Raw genomic sequence first — 25,044 nt, 5'->3', positions numbered from 1 at the left:
GAACAAAAGTGAAAAATCATACATAGCTTATGCTTTGGCTGAATTCATGTTATTCATGTTTGGCTGAATTCATGTTCATGTCATATCAAGTCCAGTGGTTGCACTAATGTGACAGTCACTATATTAATTTGGCTCAGTCCCATATGTTGATGTTACATATACAGTCAAAAGTCGTTAATCCGGACTCGTCGGGACTTCGGCGATTCCGGATTATAGATCATCAGTTTAAATCTGGTAAAATGGCATGAAGAAATTCTAAAATTAAAAATATGAAATCGTAATTTACGAAATAAAGAACAATTATGATCTAAAGTGTATCAAAATTTACAAAAAAAAAAAAAAAAGTTTAATATTTATTTGCTTACTTTATTAAACATTTCTTTCAATGTAAGTTGTTTAAGTTGCTTCGTTTTTTATGTGATAATACATTCTCTTTAATTCTATAAACATACATAATTTCTTGTTCAGTTACAAAGTTCCGCTGTTCAAGTCCTATAATTGCTGTGTCGAGAATACCGACTAATTTGTCAATCGAAATTTTTTCGTTTTCAATAACCTCTGTTACTTTCTTCGCTATCGGAAGCGAATTATAATTACGAGGCATTTGATTTAAATCATATCAAAGACGGAGTATATCGAAATGAAATACTACATTTAGTAAGCAATTATAAGCCAAATAAAATAAAAACATCTGCCATGAAGATAAGGATAGTGCTGACAGATCAACTTCCAATTCATTGTGCCGCCGCCGCGGTGTTAAAGATAAACAAAGGATATGCTTTTATCCATTTTTTGCAGCAATTACACTTTTTGTTTAATGGACTCCGAAACATACTTTCGCTTTGTAGATCTGTTACATATTAGTAAATATAAATCGGAAATTCTATTTGACATAATCGAAAGTTCAAGTTTACTTTTATAAAATTGCTCTAACAGTCTGCAAAAAATAATAAGCCGGATCCAATTCGAAGATTAAGGAACAACGCAATCTGCAACATTAACTGAAATAGATAATTAGAGCTTAGCTTATACAGTCCGTTATACGTTAAACACGCATTCGTAAATATATTTTGCGCACGCGCACATGCAAATTTGCAGCCGTAAAGGTCTTACTCGCATGCGTCAACACAACGCATGCGCAGAAAGTTTGTAGGTTTGAAGTCCGGATTATGGGTGTCCGAATTAACGACTTTTGACTGTATCTTTTATGCGAGCTGCATCAGACTTTAATACATAGCTTGTTAAAGCCACAAACACAGGTATATTATTCTTGCATGCATTCATATTGAAAACCATTGTGATATTAACCATGTTGTTGTTAAAGACACAAAAAGTTCTTCAAAAATACAAAATTATAATGGAGAGTGGCTATGTTTATATGCTTCAAAATTTTTGAAGATCATGTGCAGTTGTGATTATTAAATCACTGTGGAGGTAATGATAACCGTAGGTAATACATGCAATCTAGTAAACTTATAATACACGAATACAAAGTTAAAATAAAAATGTTGTGTATTCCCGTGTTTACACGGGAATACACGAAGTTAAAATTTATTTTGAAAATGGTATAATTTTTTTTTACAAATTATTTTTTGTAAAAAATTATAACTCTTATAAGTCTAGAGCTTTTTATTCTCATTATTTTTGGTGGAATACAATAGACTGTTGAGTGACTAAATATGTGCTGACCATGTGATTTCTTTGTTTCAACCAATCTTTTCTGATTTTGCCATAACCCAAAAAATTACATCTTGTTAAATATAAGGTGAGTTCTGTGAGAAATGAAACTATCCAAGTGTTGCAAGATGTTCTTTGTGCTACCTACTGATAATAGTTTAGGTCATAATATTTGTTCTATAAAATTATACCCCATTGTTGTTTCATACTATACTAGTAATCAAGGTTGAATAAGTTCATTATTATTGTCATTGCTGGGATTAATTCAAGAGAAGCAAAGATTTTACTTAGAAGTATATACCAGAAATAGTGTCACCTTTGCTCATGATAATGAAAACACTATGGTGAGCAGTGTAAAGGGAGTTGCCAATCCTTTAGTGTGTTTCTGAGCAATTTTTAAGGTTCTGCCATAATCTTTAGCTTAATGGACATTCAGAAAAGTGTGATGGCATGGATTACCTGATAACTGGAGATTGTTTTGTCTTTGTTCTTAAAGCCCAATTTTTGAGATCCATCATGGTTTAAATTAACTACTGATCTAAGGCAATGTTTGGAAGAGACAGAAAAAATAGATGACTTTCAGGGAAAAAGAAAAATTTAGTTTCAGTAGTGGTAACTTTCAACTGTAAAATCAATTTTCAAGATACTACGTTATTCAATCCAAATGTTATTTACTCCCAATGCTTATATCCATTTAGATTTTGTACCATATTTATTACTTTCTGGTTTTAGTGATGCTGGCTGTACTTTATCAGCTATATTATTCTGCTTTAGATGAACATTGATTTCTTCAAATCTTTTATTCTCCATTCACTTTGTCTTAAGTACTAAAACAACACTTATCAAGAGGCTACAGGATGTCTGTAGTATGAGTGGATAATATCAAAATGGAAGTATGTTTACTTTGAACTTTGTTGAGAACATGAAAATCCAGTTAAAAAAATTATATGACAAGTTTAATTATTAAAAAAATTAATTATTTAAAATTAATTAGTTTAATTATTTAAAAATTATATAGTTTTTTTAGGCCCACCAGTGGCTGAGCAATAAAAGCTGCTGAACACTGGTAGTTTGGTTTGGGGTTCAATGCCTGCTACCGAGCTGGCAGCATGGACCTTTCATGGTTTTCTCCATGTGTAACGTGTATACAAACCAGTCTTCATTAAAATGTCCTCCACTGGGCATCACTCTCCTTCCATGTAGAGCCAAATGGCATAGCACCTAATAAATAAATTAAAAAAAGTAGTTTTGTTAGGTTGTGAGCAAGATGACCACCAAACAAAACTGTTTCATTCTAAAAGTAAGAAAAAAAGTATTAGATCTGGGGAAAAAGTATTAAATTTGCTTTTGTTTCTTCCTCTCTAGGGCATATTAATCTAATACAGTCAAAAGTCTTTAATCCGGACTCGTCGGGACTTTGGCGATTCCGGATTATCGATTTTTCCGCATTATAGATCATCAGTTTAAATCTGGTAAGATCGCATGCAGAAATCATAAAATTAAAAATATGAAACTGTAATTTATAAAATAATGAGCAATTATGATCTAAAGGGTATCAAAATTTACAAAAAAAAGAAGCTTAATATTTATTTGTTTACTTTATTAAACATTTCTTTCAACGCGCGCATGCGTAAAGCATACATTAGGCATAGTCGAAATTAGAAAATTGCAACCAGAAAACTATTTGATTTGTATTCGTGATATTTATAATGAGGAGGAATTTGATTTAAATCATATCAAAGACCAATTAGATCGAGATGAAATACAACATTTAGTAAGGAATTATAAGCCGACTAAAATAAAAACATCTGCCCTGAAGATAACGATAGTGCTGACAGATCAACTTCCAGTTCATCGCTCGCCGCGACGTCCCCCCCGCGACGTCCCCCCCCCCGCGCAGAGCAGCGTGAAATTGATAAACAGATTTCGGAACGGTTAGATAAACAAAGGATATGCCTTTATCCATTTTTTGTAGCAATTCCACTTTTTGTTTGATGGACATCGAAACATACTTTCGTTTTGTAGATCCTTTGGGAGCTCCAGCATCGGAAATTCTATTTGACATAATCGAAAGTTCAAGCTTACTTTTATAAAATTGCTCTTACAGTCTGCAAAAAATAATAAGCCGGATCCAATTCGAAGATTAAGGAACAACGCAATCATCAACATTAACTGTAATAGATAATTAGATAATTTTAGCTTATACCGTCCGTTATTAAACGCGCACACGAAAACTTATTCTACGTTTGCGCAAACGCATATGCAAGTCGTAAAGGTCTTGCGCGCACGCGTAAACGCCTATGCGCATGCATCAACGCGGCGCATGCGCAGAAAGATTTTAGCTTTGAGGTCCGGATTATGGGTGTCCAAATTAACGACTTTTGACTGTATTATTATATTGCCACAGAAGAACATACTGCAAAATTGCGAAGTTAGCATATATCTATCTAATATGGAAGGAAAAAAGACTTACTATACTGCAGTCAATAAACAAATTAATAATTTCCTCTGCAGTTTATAAATAGATATTTCATTTATTTATTATGTTAATTTCATATATTCGTACATACAAGAAAAATAATAGAAGCATTCTTTTATTATTTTCAACAATTTTTGTTCAGAAATAGTAAAATCTGTTGATAATTGTTTTTTATTTTTTTCGTCAAATGGAATCATTATCTAATGGAGTTCGTAGTGTATTTCTGGTTTTATTCTAATTAGTTGTCATTGTTAGAAATATTCTTCCAAGTGCTGCTGACAAATGACAGAGGCATTGCACAGCTTTAAACAATCTAATTAAAGTAGGAAGGATTTATTCTGCAACAGCATTATTCATTTAAAAACTTTATTAATCATGAGGTCATGACCTTTTTTCAGTGCTTCTGTGGTTCTCAATATATGCCATTCACAGTTTTTTTATATCCATTTCCCTCAGTAGGATTTGGTAAATCCAAAACAAGTGGCATTATAATGTAAAAATAGCATAATTTTCACTTATCAGAATTCAGCAGCACTAAGCTTTTTAAATACATGATCTCTGAAATTTAATCGTATGGAAACTTTAACTTCACGTTCATCTGAACCACAGGCTCCCAAATTGGTCTGTATGGACTCCTAGGGATTGACTCGAATGTGCAAATGTCTATATCAATGGAAGAAAAAAATAGGTCTGCATAAGATGTAAATAGTAGGTCTACAAGACTGGATCCTGTTTAACTCTTTCGCATCGAGAGAGGGCAAAATCTCAATTCCCCAAACATCGAAAACGCCCGTATCTAAGAATTTCTCCTGGAATGCTTTTCCTTCCCCCATGACAAGTTGAATAGTACAGCGCTAACAATAGCCTTACTTAAGTACAGCGAGAACTTCTTTCTTCGACGCTTTGACACTGCGTGAAGTTCCCCCTTGGGACGGGATTGCAACTTCGGGCATCAAAAGCTAAACACTGACAGTAAACAAAGGAAACAAGGATGATTGACGTCTGGTTTAACAACACCTGAAAGCAATGAGTAATGCAGTAACGTGATGGGGGGAAAGCACTGGGTAGGAAATTATTCAGGCGTTTTGGGCGTCCAGCCGATGTCTGAATGCTCGGGCGCTTTGGGCGACTTCGATGCGAAAGAGTTAAACAGGTTACCACTAAAATTTAGTCATTGTGTAAATGCCATAATGTACCTAATACAAATTTTACTTGTATACTTACATAATACTTATATAATAGACATATAATTTAACTAATCATACATCAGTTAAATTATATGTCTATTATATGAGTAAATTTCATAAACTGTGTGAGTAGGCACCTATTTGCATTATAGTCACAATACTTGTAGCTTGTAAAAAACTTTACATTTGATACCATTAGCTGTGCATGTCCAGACATCTAGAGCTTCACAAGGACGGTGCAGACTTGTACCATTTGTGCTTTCATGAACTTGTTTAATTCGTCAGTTATAAATACAAGTGTCAGAGACAAATGCTGTGTTTGTTTTCTGAATTTTAAGAAGAAAAAATGTAAGCAAACATTTTTCACAAATAAAATAGGTTCTTAGATACATATGTGTTAAAAGGTCTCTTTGAATTTTAAGAAAAGAAAGTCCAAAAAAAAAAAAATTGAAAATATATTCATTTTGTAGTTCCTGTGATTGCATAGAAATGTCAATTATATTTACATTCTTGCATAAGTTCTAAAATTTAAAGTGATCTCATTCGAGGTTCAGACTTGGTACATGAAGGTGCAGTTGCCCCTCCTCCCTATTTTTTGACTTTGCTGATTTTTTTTTTTCCGTTTTAGTCTACGTGTTATATGTTTAATCAGATAGCCTGGCTCAGTAAAAGTAGGCAACCAGTGGAACTCTGATTCAAAATCCGGATACGACCATGTGCTGTGCTGATAACGACCACGTGTTTCTGAGACTGCTTTGCTGATGCTTTACCAAATGTCATATTACAGACTAGTTTTGTTTAAAAGATATATCTTTATTCAACTAAATAACAAATATTTATAATTTATGCTCTTTAAATAAACATTTTTTTATATGTTAGTGTGAAACTGGTGTTTGTAATTTGTTTGCCAACTTATTATAATTGACAATATAATTTAAGTTGCATGCTCTTAAACAAATATCTAAATATGAATTGGTAAATGTTAAACAATAACTTGACTTCAAAATAAGTTATATTCGGAAAGGTCTCACAGTTATAAGTACTTGAGCAATAAGAATTAATCTTTACTGCATATGACTTTAAAATTGGATACTGATTTCTATTTACCAAGCTCCAAAATAGCTTATTAATTTCATAAAATTTTAAAATAACATTTTGCAAGCTTACTATTTCTATGTTTTCCATATTGTTAAGATGAAAATTTTTGAATGTAGCTGTGTTTTCTCCATCAGTAATAATAAAGGTATTTAAAAGAATTTAAAATAGGCTCTAAATTCACCAAGTCAAGAAATCTAGAATCCAATTTAGTTTGCAATGCAGATGCAATTTGAAGAGATGAGTTTGTATTAATATTATGCTCTTTAGACTTCCTGCCTTTTTTTGTTTTGTTTTGTTTTTTTGTACTATTGGGGAAATGCATTAATGATTTGCTTAAGGGATTAGACCTGTACAATTCTAATATTGAATTGAAGCTGTTGATAGCGCTGATCATATCAGGAACATGATTATTCTTGCCCTGTAATTTCAAATTTAGCTCATTAAGTTTGAATGTTAAATTGGTAAAAAAAAGCTGTATTTACTAATCAGTTTTCATCTTACTGTTAGTAGTTTTATCCTTGGGATGTTAGAAACTCTTTTGTTTTTGGCAACAAATTGATAAATTCCTGAAGCTTGTTTCTGTTGCTCAGCCAACAAACCTCAGTATGCAAAAGATCAGTAAGCTTAGTATCTTCGTCATTTTACAAAAGTAGTTTAAATAGCCTACGTTGTCTCCACTTGTCTTCATTATTGAATTGATTATTTTTGTAATAATAGTGATTACGTTATAGAATTCAATGGTTTTTGCACGCACGTTTTGCTATAAAATAATTCTATAATATTCTATAATATTATAAATTTTTTGGGAAAAAAAGGATCTTGTCGGTATAAAGAAATTAATCCAATATTCTTCCCTAGCATAGCTTGTGCACTGTCAGTTGTTACTGAAGGCAATTTCTCAATTGGTATTTTAGCGTCAGTCAAAAATGTTTTTAGTGCACAAAATAAATCCTTTCCTCGTGTGTGCACTTTAAGTGGTAGGATTTTTAGAAACTCTTCTTTTATGGTAAAATTGTCAAAAGCCATCTTGACACTTATTGTCAGTTGAGCTATTGTTATGTTTTTCGATTCATCCATTTGTATGGAAAAAAGTGCAAATTCTTTCATATCTTTTATCAGATTGGTTTCTAAGTGACCTGTGATTGCTTGAATTCTCCTTATAACAGTTCTAGGTGGCATTTATGGCTGAAACTATTTCTTTTTGATTTTTAAAATCTTCAAAACATATGTCTGCAGATTCCAACATTGCTTGTTTTATTATTGCTTCACCTATATATAGCCCTTTTTTTCTTAGCAAGTATGTGGGAAACTTTAATCGATGTGAGTGTTGCTGCCTTCGTTGTTTCCAGTGGTTTGCTAAAAGTAGGTTGTTGCTTCGAAATCAATGACTTTAATAATAAAATTTTATTTCTTTGAAGTTCAGGATACTCTGAGTCAAACTTAGCCTGCACTGTTTTAAAATGTCTCTCAAGGTTACTTTTTTTTGGAATTGCTACACTTTTGCTTCATAATAAGTATATATATTTGTCTTTTAAGATTTATAAAGCAAAACTAGTGCTGTCATTCTTCATTAAAATTATAAGTGCATGCTCGCTTAGCTTTGGGGTTATTATATTCATCAATTTAGAAGCAAATCTGTATAAGAAACATCCAGGATGATTAAAGAGTAAGTAAATGAATCTAACAAGAAAGGAATGATAAGAGTACATACACACTACATACCTTGTACGTGATTTCACTGCCTGCCTAAAAGTCAGAAATTTGAAGTTGTTTATGAATTAATCAAAATTGTCACAGACAGACAAAGTGGACAGATGTCTTGTTTTGCTCCACTAAGTCTTTCTGGCTGCATGTACTGGGGATAGCATTAGAGAAGTTAAATGCATCAGCCAAGCCGCACCGTGCTGCTCTGTTGGGTCGGTCAGTTTTGATTGTCTTGGCTCGACAAGGAAACATTTTGAGCAGTGGTGATGCAATTAAGTGGCTGTTTCCTGCATAGATGTAAAAATGTATAATTTTAATATGTATTAAATAAACATAAACCCAAAACTGCTAAAGAAGCAGAATATGCAGGCACATTGGGACAGGGTGGTGGGTGCTGTGTTGCCGTCCCCTGTTGTACATCATGAATTTCCACAAGCTGCCCGAATTTTTAATAAAAAATATTATTTGAGTGTTTTACAGCATTTGTATGTAGCAATTTCTATAAAATGACTTCAGTATTAGTGTGATAACTCATGAATTTTGTATCATGATAATGCTCTTGTTGCTGATGTTCTTGTTATGTTTAAATTTTTGGTCAGAACTTCAATAAATACAGATCCACAAACTCTGTATTCATCTGATACAATATTCCATGACTTTTTCTTAGTTTATGCATGAAATTACTGTTTTATGGTCAACAATTTAGATCTATAGATGCAATAAAGAAAATTCACTGTTGGTCTTGAGTGTTTTTATAAAAATTATGTGAAAACATGTTTCAAAAATCAAAAAATATATTTCATAAATGCCTTGCAACTGAAGGGTATTCTTTTAAAGGAGGTGTAATAAATACTGATTTATAAATGAAACTCATTTGTTTTATGGATTCATTCCAAATTCTTTTTGATCATGTTACTATATGTGATAGATTTTATGAATGTAGATGAGCATATAGAGAAGTTTCATATATACTGAGATAAAAAATTATCTGCAAGATTTAACATTTCTCTGTCTGTATCTAGTTTTTGTAATATCTTGTAAGATTTTAAAGTGCAGTCTTTCAGCAGCAAGGGAAATGTAATTTTAAATGTGTTATTTAGGAGTATAACAGGTGGTATATCCCTAGTATATGGAAAATTTTTTATGGTGTAGCATAATTCATTTGAATTTATTAACAAAGTATGTACTCAGAATACTAAATCAAAAGGCAGTATATTACTTGATTTCGATTTATCTATCAAATAAGAGAAGAGTGCTGATTGATCATGAAAGATAAATTCATCTGGAAGATTCAACATTTTGTGTCCAATATTATTAACTGAGGAAAATGCTAAATAAAATTTTCATGAACTTAATTTGAAACATTTGCAACTCTGCACCTTGTTGACTGTGAAAAGTACCTTAAAAAAATATTAGTGTTCTTTGGTCTTGCCTCTAAAATATTAGTTTATTTATATCATATATGTATATTAGTGATCTTGCTTCTAAAATATTAATTCACTTGTAAAATATTAATATTTTTTATTTTAATAATATTTTATTAGATTTAAAATACATAGGATGCATTATATTGATTTCATACAACTCTGATAAAAAAGCTGTAGATTTCAAATGAGTTTTCAAAGTTAAAAACTATTTCTTTGCAGGTTTTAAGATTATTATAATTTTTTTTAGATTTATGAAGAAAGATTTTGAGATTTATAACATATGTACTGATAACTGCTCATTTTATGAACAGTATGAGAGCCCTGTATCAGTGGTGTGGATAAACTCACAAAATGGATCAAGAACAATTGTTCACTCAAACAAGTGAGTATTTTTAAGATGTGAATTCATTAAAACTTTCTAACTGGCAGTCTGTGTGTAATCAAGCTGACTTCTTTTTTTTCCTCCCTTCAGGAATATGCCAGAAGTTGCATTTGATAGTTTTAAAGTTTTAGATCTAAAAAACTATCAATGGATGCATTTTGAGGTAATCAAAATATATTTTTTTAATATTGATTTCATAATTTTAAGCTCAATTATACTTGCAAGACGTCATCTTTTCCTCAGATTAAGATTATTCCTGATAATTCCTAACAGTTATTCCTTCTAGTTATTTTTAGAGTGTATTTTGCATGTTTATCATTAACAGAAAAATTAATTGTTTTATGCTTTTTTTTTTGGGTGTGTGTAATATGCATTGTTACACTCGGAATAGTATTGAAATACTGTCAGCTAGAATAAGTACATTTTTTTAAAGAAATTGGGGGGGGGGGAGCATGATAGTCATTTTTATTTCTTTCTGTAATTTTTAATTTTATCAGTAGAGACTGAACTTGCTGTCATACTGAACAGCAATTTCTGTTAGCACCTTGTCAAATGAAACTTTTTAAAGAATCCTTTGCTTGTAGGTATTTTATATGGTTAGGTCATGTGATTCTTTAATATGATTGATTGACCTACATAAAGCAAAGTGTCAAATAAAACCTTTCCTTAGTCATCGTAAAATGTGATGATTAGGAACTTGCCATTTGAACTAGAAAGAGTGCATTTCTAGGAAAAATTTGGTACTGTGTTTCGCATCCATAGGTGTGATTTTACTTTACTACATATCAATATATTAGCTTTACTACATATCAATATGCACGAGCATGGGATTAATTGTCATGTTAGGTTAAGTTGCTTTTGTTGTTTATTTAGTTCCTTGTGGGCACAGTGTTAGTCTATCCTGTTTGATGCATTCTGCACAGTGTTCTTGTTGATGAGGTAGTGGAATGGTCATCAGTTTGGCGATTTGCCATTCTGATACAGATGTCAGATATGTTATTGTTTATCTTTTGAGCTATTTTTTAATGAGGTTAATAAAAGTTATACAACAGATGAGTAATTTTAATATCCCTTGGATTACTCTTATCTGCTTCCGTTAAATATGGGCCAAGTCTGCGTAGATAAATGTTTAATCTGTTGGTTGTTAATACAAATGGAGGTTAAATTTGGAATCTAAGTATCAGAATCTAATGTCTCCAATTAAATTGGAAAGTGATTGAAAGTTGTATAAAATATATTATTTTTTAATGTGAATTTAACTTCCCAGTATTTAGTATTAGATATGTGTTTGAATTTCATTTGATTTTAAAAGAGTTAAACTATTCTGATTGCTAAATTTATTTTTCTTTGAATGAAACTTTTTTTTAATGTTAGTATGCTTGCAGATTATTTTTTTTTAAACTTTCTTTTTATATTTTAAAAAGGGTTTTTCAGTGCATTAAAATTAATTTCAGTAAATATACTTTGTAGTTTTAGACATTAACTTAAATTAAATCTGAATAAAGTTTTATGTAATTTATCTTTTTAATGAATTTTCAATTTAATATGTTTACTGCCATTAACAAATCTACTTGTAGTTGGGAAACTGATAGCTGGGAGATAACTCATTATTGATCACCTTACCTTAATTGCTGGACATAAGTATTGCCATAGTAAATAACTGTTAGGCATTTGACATTCAGGAAGGGTCTAAATAATATACTTGCTATACTGAAGTGGATAATTTTTTTCACAAAACATAATTCCTATAAACTAAATGTTTAAAATGCAATTGGTTTATTTAACTGGGAGATGTTATAAACGGACTGATGAAATTTTGATTCTGTCGACTGATAAAATTCTTTTTGTCTGAATCTACGGCAAATATGAGGCTATTTCTTTACTAATTTTAAATTTCACTTTGATGTGTTTCTTGTCTGATAAAATTCTTGTTTAGTGACTCATGTAAGATTAATAGTGCTCTTGCAGGAGTTTTGCGTGAATGAACAGAATGAGTGCTTATTGTTTATCTAGTTCCGAGTTACCTTGTAGTTGGCACAGGGAGGAAAAGTATTATTTCATATGACAACTATGAGCTTGTAGTAATAAATACAAGTATGTTCATATTTATTGCTAAGAGTAATCTGTTATATCTGTATTTAAATAATAAAACAACAGAAAATTAAAAACATAAAACTGCAGAGAGGATCTTGGTGAATGTGAACGGACAGTCCATGTTTGCTTTGGTAGCAAATGTGGTAAAACTAATCTGATATAGTAATATGACTTTTCAGTCTATAAATTCTTGTATAAAGCTGTTTAATATTTCTATTATTTGCCATCATAAAGTACTCTTAAGAACTCTTGAAACTCTAAAATTAATTGCAAATAGAATTAAAATTCTAAATTAATAAAATGTGCATTTTCTTGACTTTTAAAAATCTTTTGTTGACTTCATAAAATGACTATTTTTTTCATTTATGCTTGATTGTGCTATGACAAAATAAGAATCTTAAAAATTATGTCCCCAAAGAAAGAGATATGCAAAGAAATTAGTCTTCTTCAGAAAAATCCATACAAGAAAATGAGAACTTAGTTTTCTAATTTCTTAAATGTTTTACAATTCTTTTTAATGTTACTGATATTCTTATATATTATAGGTTTCTTAATACAAATACTTTTCAGTGCAGGCCTTGTACAGATGACATGAAATCTATGATCCAGTATATTAGATTGTGGAATGATAAAAGTGAAGTAGAAGATAAAATAAAAGTTTCTGTTGAAATTGAGAAACCTCGCCTTGAACTCATGGAAATTCTTGGACTAGGTGATGTCACTTTTATTTCAAAAGATTTTGCTTCTGCCTGTGGTTATACGGACATGGTATCTGCAGTTGAAAATTTGAGCTCCAGGATTAGACCCGAGTAAGTAGTATTTTAGTTTCTTGTAGAAAATAGGAAATAAAATGCAAAATTAATTTTTAAATAAAAATTCAATTTCTAATCTAGAAAAAGTATTTTATTGTTTTTGTAAAATTTAAATTGTTGTTTTTGTAACATTCAATTTGTTGTTTTTGTAAAATTCCATTCATTTGGAAACTTCTTAATTGATTAAAAGAAAAAAATGAAAAGATGTAAAGAATTTTTTCCTTTGTCTTTTGTATTATAACTACGTATTATAACTGATCTTAAGTCTGCTGATTATTACTATGCATTTGATTTTTTCTAATATTTTTAGTGTAATCAAGTATGAACAATTGAATGGTTAAATTATTATTATGTTAGATCCAGTAATAGTAACAGAAGGATTTGTCTCTAATCTTTATTGATTATTTTGTGGATTATTAATATTGTTATGAATTTTATATTTAAAGATAGCTAATTTTAGTAGAATTAATATTTAAATTGTTGTATTTCCTCATGCAACTCAGCGCAAGACAAATTTTGAGAGAAAGGTATGTCGGAAAAGTAAAAATGCAGGAGCACATGCATTTAACATTGCGTAAAAGTTTATCTCGGTAATTTATATTTAAATTGAATAAATGTAATTGACCACTATGTTAGCTGTAACCGTAATTCCACTCTTTTTACTTTCCAAAAGTCTTGAGAAGCAGAAATTACTAGAAAGATCTCGTGCAGGCAATTAAAAACTATTTTAAGACCAAAGAAAGAGCGTCTCAGTTCAGTTGCTTAGTTACTGTTATTGCAATTTGTTTAGTTCCGCATGAACTGAGATTTCTGAATTAGCTTTCTCTTTAGATAACACTTTTCATTGCATTGTATTTTAACATTTTAGTAGTTTAAAGTATAATTGCAGATTATACTGCGTGCTATTGTGAACAGTTATGCGAATCTGTGAGAAAAGTTCCCAGCTTTCTGATATATTTCTTTTGATGAGAATAAATTTTATTAACCCATTATTGGACTTATGCATTCAATCTATTCTAACCTGTATGCACGCAACACTATTGATCCAGAAAGTGAAAAATGAAAGCTAACGAAGTATACATGTTTTAAACTAGGCTTGAGTTTAATCAATTCATTAACTTCTGTGCTTTTTAACTGTAAAGAATAACATTAGCTGGATAATTTTTTAACTATCCAGCTAATGTTATTCTTTTAATACTTTATACCTATGCTGAAATGTTATAAAAATAACCCTCTTTTATATGGTAATGTCAAATATTTGTAAAGGTATGCATTTAATCGGGGAGTATTGGTATTGAACATTTTTATATCCAAAATCAACTCATTGAGGGTCATTCTAAAAATTTTGCAACCGGAAACAAAATTGCTAGATAAATTAGTATTTCCTCATAATATGTGATTTCCTGTGATATTAAAGTCATGCAGCAACTCAAACTCGTATTAATTGTGAAGAAATGAGACACTTTTCTTCACAAATATCTTCCTTTGATTTATAGTATTAATTATGTATTGCAGAAAGCTTGAAGTGACTTGATGTTTAATATCTTTTAACTGCAAATATTCATTAATAAAATTATGTTGTATAGTTAAATTCATGTACTTCTTAATTCTCTTAATTAATTTTGTTACATAACTTAAGAATTCATTTTATTTACTTTAATAACAAAGTTATTGATATGAAATACTACAGCTTTTGTTTTGATTTATTAATTATACAATAAATTAAAGGTACTTATGTATTAATGCAACCACCTTAGTAGAAGTCTCCAAATTTTCAGAATGCACGAAACTCTGGCAACCATGTGCATAACCATCTTCCGGCAGTCACGTGCATAACATTCTACCAGCAAGCAATCTTTCAGTCAAGCAATGCTGCCATTTTCATGTGTGTTCCAAGTTTCAGTGTTATTATAAACAAATTGTGATATTTTTCGCTGTGAACCTAGTTTTAAAATATGAGCTTGTGGAATGTGCCAGCAATGAACTAAAAACGTAGTAAAATTTCTGCAGGAATACAGAATTTTGCTGAACATTTTCTAAAGGTAATAATGAGAAAATGCATTTCGTTGTTAGTTGCTGTTGCCAAAAGTTGCAGGAAGCTGAATCTGCACATTGTATAGATTGCTTTAGGAGAAGAATAGCACAAAAAAATTACAGAAAGATTTGAAAAATGTAAGTGTTTTATTTTTTTAATGTATTGTTGTATTTCTATGGGTTTGTAGTTTTACAGTGATTGCCGACAACACTTGATGAAGAATCAAAACACAATTTATTCGCCAGTGTTTCACAGTAGAGTTCAAAGACATGTTTACAATCCTCGAAAAACTATGATAAACATGCTGAAACAACACAATTTATTCGCCAGTGTTTCACAGTAGAGTTCCAAAGACATGTTTACAATCGTCGAAAAACTATGATAAACATGCTGAAACAATCAACAACACGGCCTCCTGGCTGCCAGTCTATAACAATGAAGACAGTTTCACGGCAAACACACAGCTCCCGACTTGGTTGGTCTTTCTCATAGCTCAACACCCTCAAGATACTCTTCATGATAAAACTCACGATACACTGCTACTCCACGTACAGGCAGGGTTTATATGCCTTCGGGAAAATTCTGGAGTAAACCATTGAGAATTCAGTCTAGAATGTTCTTACTACGTCTATGGTTTATCGCGAATTTTATCACCAAATGGGCAGTTTCGTACCAAATCTAGCAACCCTGCCTTCCCTTGCCATTTCTAGCAATCCTAAACCTGCTCTGTGGGGAAGTTGTCTTACCATGGCTGGTCATTTTATAACAGTATCATGTAATTCTTATTTAATTAATTCAATTTTGTATTTTAAATTACTAAAATATGTTTACTGATGATAAATACCAATAGTTTGGGAATATTCCTAAAAAAAGTCAGGAAAACCCTCTTTTAATAAATAACCCTCTTTTATGTGGACTTGCATGCAATATGTAGCTTTTACCTTTTCATCTAAAAAGTCGCCGGTTTGCGACAAGGTGGTTTTGTTAATATGTAAGTACCTAAATAATTTTTTTCAATATTTATTTAACAGTTTTTATTTTTCTTTTTTGTGTGTGTACTTGTATATTATCCTGTTAACCACGAAAGCTGGCTATCATTGAATGTAAAAGTTGGGTGAAGATTCAGTCTAAGTTGTGCCAGTCATTCATGCAGGATTCTGAAGGAGCTGATGCCACTTTATTTAATAATAAGCAATCAGTATTCATCCCACTTTGTTTTTGCCCATAGTAAAAAGAGCTTTTGTCAGTTTCTAATATTTTATTAAGCTCTCCTATTTTACTACAAACTTTCCTTAGAATGCTATGAGTACAAACTTCTCGCAGATAATTGTTCCAATTATGTTGCTATTTCATATGACATTTGCTGTTGATCATGTCATACAAGCGTTTTTTTATGATAGGATCCCATAACTTTGAAAATATTCCATTGCTTCTGTTCTGTAGAAGTCTGATAAAAAATTTTAAACATTTTTTTAAAAAATGCAATGAAAAAACACAGCAATAGCAGTTAATTTATAACCTTGTTCATTAAAAAAATTAACAAGAATCAGTTGGGGTTGCATGAAAGGGAAATGCAAATATTATGCATATGTTGTGATGCTGCATTAATCAATAATTGGTGTTCCATTGCACTGCTTGGCGAGAGTTTGACAGTTGACGGAATAATATCTAAGTACTTTTTTTAATGATGGTTAAATATGTTATTACATTACAAGGCATATCTAACTTACAATAAATATGTTCTATATATTTCAGAAGTATTATAATTTGTGCTTGGGGAGACAAAGGAGCATCTGCAAAGGTTGCTGGTGGTTCATTATATACATCAAAAGCATATTCTCCTATAGAAATTGTAAATACTTTAGGAGCTGGAGATACTTTTGTAGCTGCAACGATTATGGGCTTTATGAATGGTAAAAATATTTCTGATGCCATTACTATAGGTTGTCAAGTAGCTGGAGCAAAATGTGGTATGCATGATGCACAGGAATTAGCAAAATTATTTCCTGATTTGGTTTGGGCTGAAAGCTGAGTTTCACACAAATGTTTATGACTTCATATTTTTATGCTTTTGTTATGTAGCTTCAATGTGTATAAAGTCCATAAATTATGGCACCACAGAAATGGCTTATGATTCCAAATATTTGTATAATCATAATTAGAACAAATTTTCTAATCAAATAACAATTATTATTTTCTGCTGATATTATGTGGATAATAATTCTAGATATAATAGTAAATGTAATTATACAAAACATAGCATAGTTTGATGAATTTGTGACTGTGAAGTATATGCATGGAAGCAAAGGTTCTTGTCGTGTTAAAAATCTAATCTCCAAAACATTTATATTGGTACAAAACAGTTTATATATTATACTATAAAAATAACTTATAAGATTATGTAATTGTTTTTAATTGTTTTAAGTGCATGGGGGAAAGGAGGACACATTCTGGCTATTAAGGATGACTCCTTAACCCATTAGCCGCTGGTGTTGCGTTGACGCAACGGTCAAAATAAATGCGTATATAAATATAACTACCCAAGATATTTTATACCAGCAGATGTTTTTGTGTAGGGAATATTATGAAGATTATTTCTGTAAAAAAATATTTGCCTTCAACAATCATTTTGTTTATAATAATTAATCTCATACTTTAAGCAAACTGATATTGTTGTTGTTCCCCCAGAAATTGCAGAATCTACTGACGAAGAAGAAAGGAATGGCAATGTTTTAAATAATGATAATAATATTTTACCAAATGATACTGCTGTGGAAGTTGAAATTCTCTTAAAATGTAAGTTTCAGCCTTCTAAAAGCAGTTATAGTCATACTAAAAAGTTTAAAAAGCAGAAGACTGAAATCTTGAAGTGGATAAAAAAGGAACTGTTAGTTATGTCTCAGGAGTAACATGAAGAAAGAGATAGAAGAGAAATTATAAAAGACAAAACACAAGGTAAAACTAGTGCACATATTTTCGATTTTCCTTTTGGTTTAGACATTTACTTTCTTCTCGTTGAACAGACAAATATATACGCTCAGGAAAAAAATGCCCAGAATTTATTGCACCTGAAGCCTATATGAGAAAATTTATTGGAATATTATTGCTTACAGGATATCATTCTTTACCTCAAAAAAAAAAAAAAAAAAAAAAAAAAAAAAATGTATTGGTCTTTTGATAAGGACATTTCTGTTCCTGTTGTATGAGAATTGATATCACATTTGCAGTACAGGAATATAAAGCAGAATTTGCATTTGACAATAGTCAAATTGACAATACTGATAAATTATATGAGGTGAGACCATATCTAAACTTACTAAATATCACCACTTTTTACTACTGGAAATATAAAGTCTGTTTTAGATTTCAGACGCAAGAATGCATCATTTCTTTTGTAAACTCCTATTGAGAGTGTAGAATTAGCCAGAAATATATCAGCAGCAGGAAGACCTAGTAAATTCAGTATTCAAAAACCATTGCATGGAGATGGTAGACATTCTATTGTAAAGTCCGTTGATAACAAAAGACTTTGTTGTGAAGAGTACCATAGCCAGACTGTTTATAGATGCAAAGTATGTAATGTAGCTTTACATCATGATTGTAATCAAGCTTTTCATGCTTGAATCTTTCAAATGAAATAATCTGCATTTTTAAAAAAAATACAATGTCTATTTTAATATTAAATTAATTACAAGTAAAGTGATTTGTAGATTTATAAACGTTATACAGCTAAAAAGTAATCCTGCGCTCCACTCAAAAGAAATGTCACACGAGTACAATCCTACTCACTAAACATCCATAGTCTTATTCCGCTGACGTTGCGCAAACGCAACACTCGCTTTTTCCACAGGTAAGAGCATTTTTTTAATTTTCAATGCAAATTTATGTTATAAATGCTTAATTTAATATTTGTCATTATTTTCATGAGAAAAGAAACATTCCTTGTAGTTTTATCGGTTAATGGGTTAATAGCCAGAAAATCTATAGTAGCTGTGGTATATTTCCAGAACACCCAATCTTTCAACAACATTTACAAAAAAAAAAAAAAAAAAAAAAAAAATGTCTGGTACTCTTAGGTCAGGCAATCGGCAGGCCAAGCAGTTTCATCAAAATGAAAGGTATTAATTCCAATAATATTTCATGAATACTGACCATATTATTATAGCATGTGACATAGGCTGTCATTGTAACCAACTGAAAATAAAAGGTTTTGAAATCGATGTCAGGCCATTGAAATTGAGGTTCAGTGACGCCTACCAACATATATATGTAACATACTGAAATCACAATTGTTTTTTCATTGTAATTTTTAAAGATACATGCCTGCTATCCTAAGAGTACCAACTCCACACTAAACTATTACTTTAGGAGAGTGCAACAGTGTTTCATCTGACTTCAGTAATACTTTTGTCCAGTACTGCTTGTTCTGTCTGTTAATTAAGCATGAAAAAAGAAATTAGTATTTGTCTGACACTTTGCTGCGAATGACTACCACTAACTGGAGGGTAATGGAGGATTTTGAAGAGTTAATGGATTATACTTGTGTTGTATCATAAATTATAATACGACGTTTAGCTTAAGAGAGCTTCTCCTGACGCATGCGCCGTTCGCGTTTATCCGCGCGGTGATGAATGATGACGTAACTGTTTATTACGTATGTATGTATATGTATACCATTCTTACTTCTTCGCCTTTTTTCTCTGCTGTACGCAACTATGTTTAAGTTAATCTCTGTCATTAAAAATGTTCATTGATATTACAATCTATTTAGGCTTATTTATTTCTTCAATGGTTATGGGCCCAGGAACGTGTCAACTGTGCTTAATTAGCAAAATACCTATTTTAAAATGAACATTTTGAAGTTTTCGAGCATTGAACTCTTAAGCCTAATTCAGTGCAAGAACTGTTACGTCTAATCAACGGTAAGAACTGATCAGCGTTCAGTTAAGCCTATTTTTATAGCGCTCAATCTTGTTTTTTGGCTGTGAGAGACTGTATTACATTATGTCGCATTTGACTATTATAGAAAAGCTCGGAAAAGATAATTTTGACAGTTGGAAATTACAAATAGAAGCAGTATTGATTAAAAACGACCATTGGGATTATGTGACCGGTAAAGTGCTAAAACCTGCTGAAGGAACCGAAGACGAAATGAAATGGCTCCAAGCTGATCAAAAAGCTCGCGCAGATATAATTCTTGCTATTAATCCTAGTGAACTGTGTCATATAAAGCATTGTGTGACATCAAATGCTGTGTGGAATAAACTCAAAGCCGTATATGAATCGAAAGGACCTGCGAAGAAGGCTACATTATTAAAACAGCTTTTATTTAGAAAAATGGTGGAAAGCGAAACGATGTCTGAACATTTGAATAATTTCTTCGAAATAGTTGATAAGCTTAAACAAATGGAAATTGACATAGCTGATGATTTATTATTGATTCTTCTGCTCTATAGTATTCCAGAAAATTTTGAAAATTTTAGATGCGCCATCGAATCAAGAGATCAGTTACCTAGTCCCGAATCTTTGAAAATCAAAATGTTAGAAGAATGGGAAGCAAGAAAAGGGAAAACATCTCAAGATTCACAGAATGCATACTATACTGATTATAAAAGAAGAAATCAAGAACAGAAGAAAAATGAAAAATGGAAGGTGAATTCAAACAAAAATTTTCCTGCTGAAAGAAATTTTCGAAACTTGAAGTGTAATTACTGCTCGAAAATTGGGCACAAGGCATCTGAATGCAGAAAGAAAATAGCTGATAAAAAATATGCGCAATCAAATAAGGGAAATCAAGGTTCTATGATGGCTTCTAATTATGAAGAGCAGATTAGTTTAGCAGTAAACAATGCTTATCAGAAGACCTCCTCATGGTGCTTAGATAGTGGCTGTACATCTCACATGTGCAATGACAGAAGGTTATTTTCAGAATTTCACCCTCGAACGAATTCAACGATAAAGTTAGCAGTTAACAAAACAGCAAAAATTACAGGAATTGGAACTGTCCTTATCACAGTACCTAACGGAAATAAGACAGTTAAACTTACGCTCAAAAATGTGTTATGTGTTCCGGAATTAAAATGTAATTTGCTGTCAACATCTAAAGCTACTGCAAATAATCGTTCAGTGATTTTTACAGAACGACATGCTAGAATAATAGAACCAAATGGATCTGTACTAGTGCAGGCTATTCATCATGGTGATCTTTATTATATACATCCAAGCGCTGAAATAGCTGCAATAGCACAGGTAAGTAATTTTGTAAAGTGGCATCTTAAATTAGGTCATTTAAATGAGTCTGATTTGAAAAGACTTAAGTCTGATAACATGGTTAGAAATTTAAATTTTAATAACACTGAATCTCTAAAAGACTGCAAAGTCTGTATCAGAGGTAAACAAACTGTGCAACCTTTTCAAAAAGAATCAAAATTTCAAAGTGATGAATTACTGTACTTGATTCACTCAGATTTGTGTGGACCTATGAGAGTCCCATCCCATGCTGGTTCGCGTTATTTTGTTACTTTCATAGACGACAAATCGCGTTATGTCGAAGTCAGTTTTCTTAAAACTAAAGATGAAGTGAAAAATGCATTCATTAAATACAAAGCTGCGGTCGAAAATCATCTAGGAAAGAAAATAAAAATCCTTCGGACTGATAACGGTCTCGAATATCGCGGAGAAGAATTTAATAAATATATTCAAGAATGCGGGATTAAACGAGAATTCTCTGCACCAATGACTCCTCAACAGAATTCGAGAGCTGAACGCATGAACCGCACTTTAACTGAAATGGCCAGATGTTTGTTACTACAAAGTAATCTTCCTCAATCCTTTTGGGCTGAAGCCTTGAACTGTGCTGTTTATATTCGTAATCGTTGCCCGAATCGAAGCCTGGGAGTAAACAAAACACCTTATGAATTATTTTTTGGCATCAAGCCAACTGTATCTCACTTCAAAGTATTCGGACAGAAATGTTTTGTACTTAATAAAAGGTCTAAAGGGAAATTCGATCCTCGTTCAGAAGAACATATATTTGTAGGATACTCAAATGAATCGAAAGCATACAGGCTGTGGAATAAAAATTCCAGAAAAATCGTTATAAGCCGAGATGTTAGATTCATTGATGAATTTGAAAACTGTACTAATTATGATAAAGATTTAGAAGTTTTATTTCTTGAAAATATTCCTGATAAAAAGAAGGAAGAACCTCTGAATGTAAAGCAAATATCAGCTGATGAAATAACAGAAGACCCCTCAAATATGGCAGAAACATCTGCTGAATCATCTGATAATGAAGATTCTGATTCCAAAGCACTACCTGAAATGCAGATTAAAAGGGGGCCAGGTCGTCCAAAGAAAGTCAAGACTGGGAAGCCAGGAAGACCAAAAAAGGAGTACCACAATATAAACATAGAAAAGGAAGAAGCACAAATTGCTGAAGAAGATACAAATCCGACATTAGAAGAAGCATTAAATGGAAGTTATGCTGAAGAATGGCATAAGGCTATGCAAAGTGAGTATGAAGCACTTGTTAAAAATGGTGCATGGAAATTAGTAAAGCGACCAGACAACAAAAAGGTAATAGGATGTCGCTGGGTTCTTAGAACGAAATATAATGCAGATGGAACAGTTCAAAAGAGAAAAGCTCGATTGGTTGCTAGAGGATTTGCACAGGAACCTGGAATTGATTTTAATGAAACCTTTGCTCCAGTAGCCAGAGCAAGTTCTATAAGAACTGTGATTGCTTACAGTGCTGAACAAGACCTTATGTTATATCAACTAGATTTTGTTATGGCTTATATTAACGGAGATTTAAAAGAAGAAATTTTCATGGAACAAGCTAAAGGTTTTGAAGACCAAAATAATCCTGATTATGTTTATGCTTTGCAAAAGTCTCTTTATGGTTTGAAACAAAGTGGAAGACAGTGGTATGAAAAATTAGACAAAAAACTCGAAAACTTTGGATTACAACCATTACAATCAGATAAGTGTGTATACAGGATGAAAACATCTCAAGGTGAGTTAATTCTAATTTTATATGTGGATGACTTAATAATAGCAACAAATAGCTGTGATTTATATACTGAACTTAAAGGTTATCTTTCTAAAGAATTTCATGTTAAAGATTTAGGCAAACTTCATTATTGTCTTGGAATAGAATTTAATCAAGATGTAAATAATAATTCTATTAGTTTATCTCAGCAGAAATATGTTGATAATATTCTACGAAGGTTTAATATGCAAGATGCAAAACCAGTAGCAACTCCTTTAGATCCTAGTGTAAAATTAAGTAAAGAAATGTGTCCTTCTGAAACTGAAAAGGAAGAAATGAACAATGTACCTTATCGCCGTCTAATTGGTTCGCTTATGTATCTTTCTGTGTTTACTAGGCCGGATATTACATATGCCGTCAGTCACCTGAGCCAATTTAATAACAATCCTGGAAAATTACACTGGTTGGCTGCAAAGCGCATTCTTCGATACTTAAAAGGAACTAAAAATTATTGTTTAAAATTTCGAAAGACTGGAAAAGCACTTATTGGATGTATTGATGCCGACTGGGCGTCTGATGTTAATACTAGAAAATCGTATACAGGTTACCTATTCAAGCTAGCTGGAAATCCGATAACATGGGAATCACGAAAGCAACAAACTGTTGCATTATCAAGTACTGAAGCAGAGTACATCAGTCTTTCAGAAAGTGCCAAAGAAGCAGTTTATTTACGTCGTTTTCTTAAAGAATTAAATTTTACTACTGATTATCCAACCATTATATATTGTGATAATCAAGGTGCACAGAAGCTTATGAAAAATGCTGTTTATCACTCACGCACTAAACACATAGATATTAGACATCATTTCATTCGTGAAATTTATGAAAGAAATGAAATAGACGTTAAATATGTGCCAACAGAGAAAATGCCTGCAGATGTACTGACAAAAACATTGACTGCTTCGAAACATTCTAAGTGCTGTAAATTAATTGGAATAACTGTAAATGATTAATGTTTATTTTTTTTTCAGCCGCCAAACGTCGAAGGGGGATTGTTGTATCATAAATTATAATACGACGTTTAGCTTAAGAGAGCTTCTCCTGACGCATGCGCCGTTCCCGTTTATCCGCGCGGTGATGAATGATGACGTAACTGTTTATTACGTATGTATGTATATGTATACCATTCTTACTTCTTCGCCTTTTTTCTCTGCTGTACGCAACTATGTTTAAGTTAATCTCTGTCATTAAAAATGTTCATTGATATTACAATCTATTTAGGCTTATTTATTTCTTCAACTTGTATAATTTGTAAATATGTATATTTAATCAATGCTGAATTCTTTCCTTTTACTAATGAAGGGCCAACTCTTTTCAAAAGTCTCAATTATAGCCCGAATTGAGTGAAGATTTTTATCTTTTTCTAATTTTCCTTACCTGTGGCCAGTATTTAGTGAAAGTTTTGATTAAACTATTGTAGGTTTTCAGTTTTAATAAATTCAGTTTATTACAAAAATTTCTTACAATAATCATTCATTTCATTCATTTTGTGTGTTTAAAAGTGATTTTAAAAATTTCTTTAAAAATATTTTCAAACTTTTAAATTAAATTAATTTAATTTAATTCAATTAAAATGTTTATTGAAAACTTTAATTCAGAAAAATTTCAAACTTAGCAGTTTGCAACATTTTTGTGATCTGTAACAGTTCGGAATTTTTGAAATATTTTTAGTCCTTAATAGTTGGCAACATTTTTCATACAGAAGAAACATTTTACATTGCTTAAGAGTTTACAGCAACAATTTTTTACAATAGATCACACTGGTAGCAGCTTTACACTCAACTCTGCATTAGTTTTAGCGCCCTTTATTTATTCAGTTAACAGAAACAATTCAACCTTACTTTGTTTAGCAAATGCTACTCCACTCTCTGGGATAAAAAATTTGTAAATACAAGGTAAGTTAAATTAAAACTTAAATTAAGTTAAATTAAAACTTACTATTTACTTGCCTTTTATGTATTTTTGTATTATTAAATTATTTTTGTATTTTTATAGATTGTATTTAGTTTATTTTGGTTTGCATGCATAATTCATGTCAGGGAAGTTTCCAATAGTCAAGGGTTGCTGCAATTTACTTTTAATTAATAATTTTGTTT

The 25,044-nt window shown here is 31.4% G+C and overlaps 1 protein-coding gene across 10 annotated transcripts in view; it reads left to right on the top strand.

The window, feature by feature from the left end:
* The window catches only part of LOC118191013 (ketohexokinase-like), a 33,810-nt gene extending 9,554 nt beyond the window's left edge, over positions 1-24,256 (top strand). For 8 of the 10 annotated variants that reach the window (XM_085815974.1, XM_085815972.1, XM_085815971.1 and 5 more), the window contains exons 3-6: positions 9,820-9,954; positions 10,045-10,117; positions 12,619-12,857; positions 16,651-17,295. In XM_085815974.1, coding sequence (XP_085672100.1) covers positions 9,820-9,954; positions 10,045-10,117; positions 12,619-12,857; positions 16,651-16,927 — 724 coding nt within the window. In that variant the 3' untranslated portion in view covers positions 16,928-17,295. Of the gene's footprint in view, positions 1-9,819; positions 9,955-10,044; positions 10,118-12,618; positions 12,858-16,650; positions 17,296-23,919 lie in introns of those variants that run through there. The other 2 variants (XM_085815968.1, XM_085815967.1) reach the window with 2 other exon arrangements.
* Positions 24,257-25,044: the final 788 nt, after the last annotated feature.

The sequence above is a fragment of the Stegodyphus dumicola genome, chromosome 4, assembly GCF_044657685.1.
Source record: "Stegodyphus dumicola isolate Sdum_Otavi_A_Nest chromosome 4, ASM4465768v1".
NCBI classification, from domain to species: domain Eukaryota; kingdom Metazoa; phylum Arthropoda; class Arachnida; order Araneae; family Eresidae; genus Stegodyphus; species Stegodyphus dumicola.
The sequence above is the reverse complement of the archived record's forward strand: the minus strand, read 5'-3'. Positions and strand labels throughout refer to the sequence as shown.